Here is a 12,585-nt window from a genome sequence, read left to right as displayed (position 1 = left end):
TTCACAATTTGTCTTGCCCCTCTTCCCCCCCGCCGCCCCAATGCGCCTCCAGCAAGAGGAACTAAAATATTAAAAGAACATATGTCCCTTACAAAAGGGTGAGTTACTGCATATGCAGAAAGATAGGGGAAAGAATGCCCACAAATAACTGTTCACTTACACTCCATGAGGCCACTTTTTCCTTCCTAATATAAAAAATACGAAGATCCTGCCCATTGTTATAGCTCACTAATAATTACAACATTCGGAGTCCCACTAACACTTTCTCTTGCTAGTTAATATCTTCACTGAACTCCATACTTACCTATACATAAAAACAAAACTACCTCCTTCATTCTCAAAATCAGAAACAGTACTCTTCATCAGAGTGGAAAAAAATCAGTGATTTAATAAAATAAAATAAATCAGTTTTTTTCTTTAAATTGGATTTTTTTTGATCAAATGCTTTTTAAGGAAAATAGCAACCTAAGGATATTTGTAATTAAGATACATTATAGCTCAGATATCTCATCATGGAATAGGGATTATGAATTCTAATTCTATAGTATGAGACAATATATTCATGCACTGTTTAAGAAAAGTTTTGTAAATAAATTCCAATAGTTCATGGTTTAGGGACCTAATTTTATGGGGTTCCAGGGGCTTCTGTATAGATTATTTAGGTTAATCTTTCTATCTACCCAACGGGACTCAGTGCTCAGTCTAGACGATACCATCAGAGACGCTTAGTTTTGCCGTTCTCAAACTGTGGATTTGCTTGTTAACAGTAAAAATGTTTTTACATAAATTATAGAGGTGAGAAATAACAGACCGCAACCCTATTGTCCCTCTGCAAATTTGTGTACACAGACAATCCCTTACCTCTCTCTAAAAGTGCAAAGTTTCAAAAAGTTCAATAAATAGAAGATTGTTGGGGGTGGAACAGATCTGGACAAGGAGAAGAAGTCTGGAGATAAATGTGAGAAGGGAGGGACAGGCAGTAGCAACAAAAGTGAAACAGTCTGAGCAGCATATTCCAGAAGTCTTGAGGTCTTTCTGAGTGTAGCCTTCATTGATTTGAGATCTACTATACCATTCGCTCACTAGAAAGGAAAACCTATAATGGCAGCAGGCCATAAAAGAGACCCAGTTTGGGAATATTTTAATGAAGTTCCTCTACCTGTGGGTAAAACTGGCACGTGTGCAAAATGCAAACTGTGCAACAAAGAAATGCAAGGCCTGGTTGCCCAAATGAAACAACATCATGAGAAGTGTTCTTTCTCAGGAGGAAGCTGCATTGAAGATGATGAAAGGAACATGTCTGAACACGCTGGATCTTCAGGTTGGTAAACTTTTTTATTTCAAACTTTTTTCTTAAGGACTGCCTGTCTTCTTTCTGGACTATTCTTGAATTCTCATGTTTGAGCAAAAAATATAGTTGTTACTCTACAGTACTATAATTTTAGATGAAGTTATGATAAAAAAATAAATAGCAGAAATAGGCAGATCTTCCTTTTACAATTTCACCTTTAAAGTAGTACTGAGTGTCAGTGAATGCAATGAGTAAATGAGCAGCATGGGAATAATAATTAAATAACTGCATTGACTTATTTTGTTTAGGATAATCCATCCTCAACATACAGGATTTTGAAGACTATCAAGCTTCAAGATCACCATCATTTTCTATAGTTTCAGAGTTATCTGCCAATTATAATATTTCAGTCACATCATGTGTGTCACATAGCCACAGTATATCACCTGTAGAAAAAGGAAAAAAAAAATCTCCATCATCCAGAAACAACCATAGATAAATTTGTGATAAAACCAGCAGATTACAAAAAGAGGTAATTGATGAAAAAATTGCCCGATTTGTTTATGCAACAAACTCTCCTTTCTGTAAAATCAGCAAAGAATCCTGTGGCACCTTATAGACTAACAGATGAGCTTTCATGCTGCTTTTACAGATCCAGACTAACACGGCTACCCCTCTGATACTCTCCTTTCTGTATGATTTAGAACCCACACTTCATTAACATGGTTCAGTCATTAAGACCAGGATACAGTCCACCCAACAGAGCAGCAGTCACAGGCCAAATTGATGGATAAAGTGCATGAAAGAGAAATTGAGCAGTGTGCAAAAGGTCTAGAGGGTGAAATTGTTAGCCTGAGTCTTGATGGGTAGAGCAATGTCCACAATGATCCTGTTGTATGTGCTTGTGTGACAACAGAAGAAGAGAATGTCTTCCTTACAGAAACAACTGATACATCAGGAAATGCACACACAGCAGAGTACTTACAAGAAGTAGTAGTAAAAGCTATAACAAACTGTGAAAAAAATTTCAAATGTCTAGTACGCAGCTTGGTCACAGACAATACTGCAAATGTATCCAAGATGAAAAGAAACTTAGAAGAGAGTCCCAAGCTAATAACATACGGTTGCAGTGCTCATTTGATGCACCTCCTAGCCAAAGACTTCAGTGTTCCATAAATAAAGGCTAATGTTGTTGAAATTGCAAAATACTTCCGTAACAACCACTATGCAGCAGCTATTTTGAAAAAAGTGGGAGGAACCAAGCTAATTCTCCCACAAGGCATGCCATGGAACTCTGCATTGGACTGTATCAAGAACTGGCCTAATCTGATGACAGTTTGTGAACAAAATCATGAAAAAATAGATGGCACTGTCACAGCCAAAGTTCTCAACATTGGGCTTAAGAGAAATGTTGAACACATGCGGAGTAGCCTGAAGTCTATTTCTGTAGCCTTGAACAAAATGCAGGGAAATAGCTGTTTTATTGCGGACACTGTTGAAATTTGGAAGGAACTGAGTGAGCTCTTAAAAAGAGAAATACGTAATGACAGAGTTAAATTACAAGCATTAAAAAAACCAAATGGGACAAGCACCATCTCCAGCTCATTTCTTGCAAATATTCTCAATACTCAGTATCAAGGTCAAACATTAACTGCTGAAGAAGAGGAGTTGGCTATGACATGGACATCCAGCAATCATGCCTCCATAATGCCAACTATAATAAACTTCAGAACTAAAGGTGAACCATTCAAGAAATATATGTTTGCTGATGATGTTTTAAAGAAAGTCATACCAGTGAACTCGTGGAAGTCACTTAAGCACTTGGATTCAAAGACTGTTGAAGTGATAATCTCACTTTTAACAGCAGTAGCTTCTTCTGGTGTACAAAGAATATTTTCTTCCTTGTTTTTCTTCTCCAGATTATGAACAAACAGGAAAATGAAGGTGAAGATGACAGAGTTAGCTGCAGAGGCCAATATTTTAAGTTTCTCATGTTGACCTGGCTGATATAGTCGATTTATTTTTTGTATTTTTTTAAAACACTTCATTTAACTATTTTAGTTAAAAAACAATTTTAACAAAAACAAACCTGATTTTAAAAGACTTGAATGTTTAACTAAATTCAAAAATTCATATGCTTGTTTTGTTCTATGCTGTTGAAGAAAAAAAAAATCTAGAATTTTTGTTGTTTTAGTTAAATAAAACAACTTAAATGTCTGTCTGGTAATGTTCTCCTCCTAATACAGCATGGCAAGAAAATCCTCCAAATATTAATGATTAACCTGTTGAATTGGATGTAGTTCGCCTCCCAATGTCTTCATAAATATCTGCTTCAATTACCTTTAGTAAATGAAATAACCAATCATTCATTTTCTGATATAGTTGTAAAACAAATCTGAAAAGTTTTTAAAATATATCACTTAAAAATGCATAATGTGTACCTTCTAAAAATGAAACCTACATCTATCTCTGAGTTGAGAAGAATATGTATTAAGATTATAACAACCAACAAGAATGCACTTTTATGTAGAAATCCATGATTAAATCGAGTCTTCTTGACTAGTGATTTAAATCAAATCCACCTGGTCTTCATTTATCCTTGAATGGAGAGGGGGATGTGTGCCTTTAAGCCCCATGGGCTACAGGTACTGCCAGAGGTGAAGTTGGGTCACTGCTGGATATAGAGACTTTTCCCCCTTTTCTTAAAAACTGGTTGGGAGAGAACCCATTGCTCCCAGTCTGAACATATAAATTGTAAGGTGTTTGTATCAAAAACTTCAGCAATTATATACATATTAATTATACTTTTCCAATTACAAGCAACACAGGACTCCCTATTTTAGTCACTAAAAATGATAGAAAATTAGGTGTACTAATAGATCTCTATCATCACTCATAAGGTCAACAGAAACTGATTTTTTAAAAATATGCACTTTTAAAACTTACAATTACTATTTTCAGTAGCAAAGATAGCCTAAAAATAGCTCTCATCTTCAGGAATTATTTACATCTAATCTTCTTGTAGGAAACAGCACTATTGTCATTATGGAAATACATAAGTCTACTGTATTAACATTTCACTCAAATAAAATAGAGGTCTGGTATTTTGGTTAAAAAAATTGCTACCATTTGTTTCTGAAGTAATGCATCACTTAAGTTTTATATTATCATAAATCACTTAGCAACTTATAAACACACAAAATTATGAACAGAGAACTGATAGGTCTACCTATGGCATGTTATAACATGTTTCTCACTGTGGTGTTCGAGTTTGCAAACAATGAATCAAATAATCTTCTGATTTTTTTATAATAAAGATGAGGCACTGTCACAGACTGAGGTATCAAGAGATGATTCTGGAACAAATTGATAAATTAACATAAAAATGCAATATATCTTGGCTGATTTCCCCCTCAAGTTTTGTAAGAGTAATTCACCCCCAAACTGGGAACTTGTATTCCACGTTTCAACCCACATAAAATTGTTGTAGCCAAATTACAAGCCTCCAAAACATAATTTGCAGTTTATAGTAGAACTATTGATCCATCCTTTACTATCGTGATACTAGCAAGCACAGCAATATATCAAAATAGCACATACCCTTTCTTAACCAGAAGGTGAAAAAGAGCTATTGTCTTAGAAGTACCATGATAAAGAATTAATATAAAAGGTAATAGTAAAATGCTACCATTGCAGCTTTTCAGATCTATGGCTAAAGGAGAACAGGGGTCTCTAATCCAAAATGTGGAAGAAAAATTCACAAGCAAATTGAAGATCAAATCATGAAAATACTTTACAAAAATGCATCGAATTATATCAGTATTACTTTTACTCTGATAAAGTGTGTGTGTAGACAATAGAAGGGAAAACATCCACAGCAGCTTCTTCTCAAACACATTATTTCTATAGGAATGTATGAACACACAGTGCTATACAATATATGAATATGAGCTAAATAAACAAACAATACACTACTGTCATAAATAAACAGATCCGGGTTAAGGTCTCTTTTACCTGGAAAGGGTTAACAAGCTCAGTAACCTGAGAAACACCTGACCAGAAGACCAATCAAGGGACAGGATAATTTCAAATCTCTGTGGAGGGAAGCCTTTGTCTGTGTTCCTTGTTTGCTCTGTGTTCTCTCTTTGGATCTAAGAGAGGCCAGACATGTCTCCAAGTTCTCCTGGAGTATTTCCTACTATCCAATAGTGAGTATTAATTAGAAAGGCGGATTAGTCTTATAATCTGATTTCTACATTTGCAATTGTGTGTTTTGCTATAGAATTTCTTTAATTCTGTACTGTTATTGCTTTTACTGAGAAAGAAAGGAGGGGGGATTCTCTCCAGAGATTGATAAGTTTAGACCCTGTATATTGTTCCATCTTGGTATTACAAAGACAGTTTACTTTCTTTTTATTCTTTAATAAATCTTTTCTGTTAAGGACTTGGTTAATCTTTCCTTGGGTGAATTCTCAGGGAAAGGGGAGGAGGGAGGAGGAAGGCATCCCTCTGTAGTTGAATCCCAGTATCTCTCCTAGGAGAAGGGAGGGGAGAGGAAGCAGGGGAGAATGGTTTACTTCTCCTAGGTGTAAGAACTCCATGGATTTGGGGCTCTTGGGATCCCCAAGGATTTTGGGGAAGAACTGTGTCCCAATACACGTACATTATTGGGTGGTGGCAGCTTTTACCAAATCTAAACTAGGATTTTAGTTTAGGGGAGTCCATGCAGGTCCCCATCTTGTGAACCCAAAAGCTCTAAGTGGGGGTGAGACCTATGACAACTACAATCACAGAATGATGTATGATCAGAGCTAAAATGTTCCACAGAAACAGAAATATTCTGTTTCACAGAAATATTTTACTGCCAAAAAAAACCTTTGTTAATGCAGAGTTAAGCTTGCATAGAAATGTTTTACACCATTCCAGAACATGGAAGATGACTAAACTTAAACCTCTAAAACAAGAAATTCAGAGTTAAGGTGTAACTTTCCACACAAACTTACTCTGCCCTGTTTCATCCCTGCTCCCTTTTAGGGAGATTGTAGTACTTCACCCTTTTCTCAGCCTCTGTCAGTCATGAGCAAGTACTTCCCAGATCCACAATGATGAACAGAAAAACAGAGAGAAAATGTCAGGTTTGGTTAGGCAGAGGTAAGGTACAGTTATAGTACCAGCTCCTATTACCATCTCCAGAGAGACAGAGAGCAGCTTTAAGTACAAAGTTGCAAAGTACAAATTTAAACTTGCTAAACAAAACTGATTTCATTTCATTTACATGGCTGTAACTTCTGCATTGAGTTCGCATCACATATTGCAGGAATATACAAACCTAACAGGTTTCTGGTGCAATGATACAAAAAATAAGAATTTTTAAACAGAAATATTTCCAGAGGTTACTCTGGATTCATATAGCTATTAATGAAAATTGTATAATATATTAGTGAGATTTATTGTAAAGGAAAGATTAAGTCTTGATAAACTGACACATGAATAAATGATTATCTAACAAAACCCAAGCAACATTTCCAAAAGATGAAAACAAAACAAAAATCCATCACCAAAAAAATCCTACCAACACAAAAATACTCCGCTATACACACAATTACCAGCCCCAGGAAAAGGATAAGAGAAAGAACAAACCACACATGATAGACGTTAATCATGACACTTAATCCGTGAGTGGAAGGCACTCAGATACTACAGTGATGAGTGTGGTTGGTACAAGAACCTACATACAGCAGAAATGTGATCTTTTTTTCCCCTTTCTACAAAATGACAAGTTGCCATAACATAGCAATTTTGTTTCTGTACCCACCACTTCATCATTATTATAATGTATGTTAGGGTAACACTCAAAGGCTTCAATCAGGACCGGAGCTGTACTACCAAGTATTGTACAAATCCTATGGGGAAGACAAACTTGCCTGCAGGCTCTTGAAGGCAGGGACTAAGAAAATATTTAATAAGTGACTGTGACAAATAACATAAGGAACGTGAGAAGGAGTATGAGCTAACAGTAATATGATTACAAATTTACATAATCTACCAAAATTCATACTTGGTTATTTCAAATCTTTCAAAAATATTTAATAACTTACTGCCTATTTCTAGTTAACGCTTTTCCTGTTTCTGTATTTTTTATAACCACTGCCTATTTCTGTTTTGCACACATGTATTTTTTTAATTCAATTTAATACAACACTCTTCATTTAAGCTGACAGGCATCGGCACCAGGGTTCTGGCAGACAAAACATTTGGGGTGAAATCTCGGCCCAACTGAAATCAATGGGAGTTCTGCCACTGACTTCAGTGGAACTAAGCTTTCACCTTGCTTCCGGATCTTTTAGCCAAATATTTGGTCTGTTTCATTACACTTAGGCAGTTACAGATGCTTTGTCCTTTGAAGTAAACCTTCACTTTTCCAGATATTCTTTTGTTCTCTGCTCTCTCCTCATCAAAGACAACACTATGAGTTTCTATTTGGATTTTCTGGTCTACAGCTACGTTATATCTATCAGCCGTCAATACATTTTCAACTCCATGCTTTTTTTTTTTTTTTTTTTGGTCGGGGGGGGGGCGGAGAAGAGCTACCACTTACTGCCCGGTTAATAGAACAGCTTCTCTGGTACATTTCTAAAGTTTAACCTAGGGAAATTTTGCAAAAGCGCCCACAGTTCTCTGGTATTACGAACACAGGTAGTCCTAATGTAGGTAAGTTATCAGCTGCCAATGTTTTAAACACTGTTAATCAAACAGTGAGCAGAGTTATAGGATATAATGCTTACAACACTGTCTGCAGCCATTGGCCTATCTATACATCAGAGCTCCCAATATTGCTAACGCCTTTGGAGCTGAACCAGAGTTAGCATGGCTGGATTTTTTTATTTTTTTTCTCTTGAAAGATTTATCTAGCTTACACAAGGCTTTAGGCAACTCAACACACCATTTTTGATAAACTACACTTCCCATAATTCTTGGCTTCTGGACATGCTTAGTCATATCCCATCACCTAGCAAGCTATAAAGAATGTTCAACTCACGTGCTTATTGTGAGCAATACCACAAATTCAATTTTCCATTTGCTCACTCGCTAATATTTTCATTGTCTTTATTTTTAAGGTCTGGAGGATGAATTGGATATTTTAAAGTTGACTTGAAACCAAAAGAATCTGATACTAGGATAAGGAGGTGGGACTAGCTACTTTCCTAATCAGTCAGCACAGCTTAGAGATCCACACACTTCCAACATTTCTTCCATTGCTCTTCCACATAAAAAATACTCTGCCAACCCTGAACATCCACCAACTACACTTCCTATCTTGAATTCATCAGCATCATCCATAAAAGAAAAAGGAAACGCTGTCCTGAAATACGAGCTGAAGTGCTTTCTCTTAACCTGTAGGTGACACAGCAACATCTAGATCAGTGGTGGGCAACCTGCAGCCCATCAGGGAAATCCGCTGGCAGGTCGCAAGACAGTTTGTTTACATTGACCAGGCGCAGGTACAGCTGCCTGCAGCTCCCAGTGGCCACGGTTTGCCGTTCCCGGCCAATGGGAGCTGCAGGAAGCGGCACGGGCCACAGGAACGTGCTGGCCGCTGCTTCCCACAGCTCCCATTGGCTGGAAACAGAGAACTGAAGCCACTGGGAGCTGCAGGAGGCCATACCTGCGGATGGTCAATGTAAACAAACTGTCTCGTGGCCCATCAGTGGATTACCCTGATGGGCCGTGTTTGGCCCGTGGGCCACAGGTTGCCTACCACTGATCTAGAAGCAAGAGCGGCAATGGGAATCAGAGAGAGGGGACCCAAAGGAGAGCAGGAGGAGGAAGAAAAAAAAAGGAGGAACCACCACTTTTGGTGCTACAGATCATCCTGATTTTCTTTCCATCAAGTTGACATGTATGGAATTTGTAAGACAATGAATGCTCACAAAGTACATGCTACTACTAAAGCTATAGGGGAGAGGGAAATTTCAGGCTGCAGAGAAGTGTACACTCCCATTCAGACTTGCCACCCTTTCAAAAAGAACTTGATTTCTCCTCCCCTTTTATGTTCTGAAGTGCCACACCTGTACCCAAACAAGTACATACACACACTATTCTTAGCCTGCCCTTAGCCACATTTGCCTTTTTGGCCATTCAGATGAGGATTGCCAGCAAGAGGAACGGTAAAGCAATCTCAGTGTCACATCACTGTAATCGAAATAACTTCCCACAGAGTTTGCCCCAGCACCACCTCAGAATGAAATTATAGCTATGTAATCATTCTCTCTAAAGTGCCATGCATGTCTATGGTACTGTAGAGATCATTTTCTGCACTTTCTTATTGTTCCCCCTCTCTCAACTAAGTCTCAGAAAATGGCTTTTGCAAAACTCCTTCTGTAGTAACTGTTACTGTAGTTTAACCTTCATAGAGAAAAAGACTATTAAGTACATTGATCACTCAGCTATCAAGTAATTCTTATGCTGAAGCAGACATGGCTACATACTTCCCACTACAGAAGATCCTATTTAAAAGGAGATGTTTTGTTTTGTATATTTATGTGATACTTAAAATATACAAACAAAAGATTTAGTGGTGAATTACAATTATTTTTTTAAATAAGTACTTACAATCTTTCAAGAAGACTTAATCCAGAAAAGGAACCGTTCTTCAACTCTGATATTTTATTGTTGCTCAGAATCCTGCATATAGAATCAAAAACAAAAGATGTCAGAAGAACAACCCTAACGACATTTGCTAAAATTTATTCTTTCTTCTAAGTACTATGAAAATAATTATGTCTTTTAAAAAGATTGTCTTTTTATCAAGATACACAAAGAAAAACTTACTGTATAATACCTTTATAATAATTATTAACTATATTATAATAGTACCCATTAGCCCCAAGAAACAGTGGGGTCCCCCCTATGCTAGGTGCCCTGAAGCACTTACAAGTTGAGAAGAGTGAAATATGAAGTATTGGGGAAGAGCACACGATCAAAGATTGTAAACATGGACATGTTAAGCCCTTCTGATAGTAGGTTGTACGATTAAGAATTTAGACATACCAGGTACTTTATTTCTGTGAACTGTGTATGGCTATGAAATAGGGGAGCATTTGCTCAACAAATGTATGATTAATAGTAAGATATTTCAGTGTCTGTAGTCCCTGATGAGACTAAACTGTTTCTTGTGGATGGATAAGGTTTTTACAGAGCTTAGTTTGTCAGGGTATCACTATAGGACAAAGATATGGTCATTTGAGTATTGCTAAGACAGAAAATTCCAATCTTATTGCACACCCACAAACTGGTGTCAGAACTATATAGTAAACTTTACTGGTTATTTCCATTTTTAAAAGATGTATGTAATGATTTATGTTCCTTGGGCTAGTACCTCGCAACCTTAATTGTTAGCTAACAACATATATAAATGCAATCAGGGCTTATATACCACATTAGTAAGTGTTTATATAATACACCAGGGGTCGGCAACCTTCGGCACACGTGCCAAAGATGGCACGCAAGCCAATTTTGCCTGGCACGCGGCTGCCAGCCGGGGTCCTGGCTGCCGGCCCCGCTCAGCCCGCTGCTGGCTGAGTGAATGGAACCCCAGGCTGGCAGGAGGCTGAGCGGGGGCTCTTGTTTTTCCAAATAAATGGTTTTCAAAACAGTTCTTGCAGCTCTTAAGTAGAGTATTTGTAATTTATCAGAACCATGATTATGCCTGATATGTATATTTTCTTTACCTGGTTTAATTTTAAAAGCATTTATCTTTAACTACTACAATATTAACTTTTAAAAATTATTTCCACAAACTCTGACATAAAGCAAGCTTAAATAATGTTGGTAAATATTCCTGCCAGGCCAAATTGGAAGTCTCATCAGAGATTGAAAAATCCACTCATCCACTGCAAGTGGATGAGTGCCATCTCATCCTTCAAAAGAATCTAAGCTTTAGTTAAATAATTTCTACCTCTTGTGGTTGTAAACAGGGGTGAAAGTAAGTTACGCCACTTACCGGTACGGGCCGGGGGTCAGCATCCCCCAACCAACTCTTTCAGGCCGCCTGGCCCACACCGCCCAGGTCTCTCGTGTTGATTTAAAGGGCCCGGGGCTCCAGATGCCACTGCTGCACTAGCGGCAGCGGTGTCCGGAGCCCCAGACCCTTTTAAATCGCTGGCCCCAGGACAACTGCTCCCTTTGCCCCCCCACCCATTGGAGGCTGTGGGGGAGGGGGGCCCAATGGGGCAGGGACATTAAAGCGCTGCAGGGCCCTTTGCCGCAGCAGCACTTTAATGTTGCTGCGCCCCTCGCTGACCGGGGGGAGGGGCACAGGAACATTAAAGCGCTGCCGCAGCAAAGGACCGTCCTTAAAGCGCTGCTGTGGCAGTGCTTTAATGTCCCTGCTCCCTTTGCCTCCCCTGTTGGCGGCCCTGCCGGTATGGACCCCAGCAGCGCTTTAATGTGGGCTGGGTATGGGCCAGTGCAGGTTCTTACTGGTACAGAGTACCGGCCCGTACCAGCTCACTTTCACCCCTGGTTGCAAAGATAACTTTCAAAAGGTGAACAAAATGTAAACTAATGCAGGTCTGTCTTCCAAAGTCTGCAGAGTTTCAACAATGCTTCTCAGAACTATCCCAACTGAAGCAGCGAAAACTGACCAGTCTTCTTGTTTCACTGCTGCTCTTTAGAACACTGGGTGTGTATCGAAACTGGAAAAAAAGAAAATCAGATCAGTTTCACTTTGATGCTGGTTGGGACAGATCTGAATGACACTGGAGGCAAGATCTGGACCTATTCACTGGAAAGAGGATCCAAAAATGCAGGCTAGGGAGGAGTAAAGTAGCATAAAACTTCTACTGCAGCAGCTAGAAAGCTGAAACAGAGAGTAACTGAAGTGCCCCCAAACACATCGCAGCAGCCAAGATGACTGAAAGGTAGAACAACAGAAAACCCCATCCCTTGTAATTTGGCAAGGTGAAGCAGAGTGAAGGAATGTTATCTGTCCAATAGCTGGGAGAGAGGATTTGAGGTGGAGAAGCAAAGAGAGATGCACCAAACACCAATCCTGGAATTAGCTTTTGCTTATGCATATCAAACAGCAAGTGTGTATATGACTGCAGGAACATGGAAGGGTAAGAAAACTACCACTTGAGCATGTTTTTTATCGAGATCTTTGAGATTAAGCTAAATTTTAGTGCTGCCAGAAGCAAGGCTAAAGCCCACTTAGGGATTTTAACTGTACACAGAAAGAGGCAAGCCTACCTAAACTGCAAAAAAAAAAAAAAAAAAAAACCAAGAGAATTTGT

At 38.5% G+C, this 12,585-nt stretch overlaps 1 protein-coding gene across 2 annotated transcripts in view; it reads right to left on the bottom strand.

The window, feature by feature from the left end:
- Positions 1 to 12,585, bottom strand: part of ADGRA3 (adhesion G protein-coupled receptor A3) — a 119,874-nt gene that overhangs the window by 89,496 nt on the left and 17,793 nt on the right. For both annotated transcript variants that reach the window (XM_045018366.1, XM_045018367.1), the window contains exon 2: positions 9,905 to 9,976. In XM_045018366.1, the coding sequence (XP_044874301.1) occupies positions 9,905 to 9,976 (72 nt within the window). The remainder of the gene's footprint in view (positions 1 to 9,904; positions 9,977 to 12,585) is intronic.

The sequence above is a fragment of the Mauremys mutica genome, chromosome 5 (genome assembly GCF_020497125.1).
Source record: "Mauremys mutica isolate MM-2020 ecotype Southern chromosome 5, ASM2049712v1, whole genome shotgun sequence".
Lineage (NCBI taxonomy): Eukaryota > Metazoa > Chordata > Testudines > Geoemydidae > Mauremys > Mauremys mutica.
Note: the sequence above shows the minus strand (reverse complement) of the source record. Positions and strands in the feature narration are given on the sequence as shown.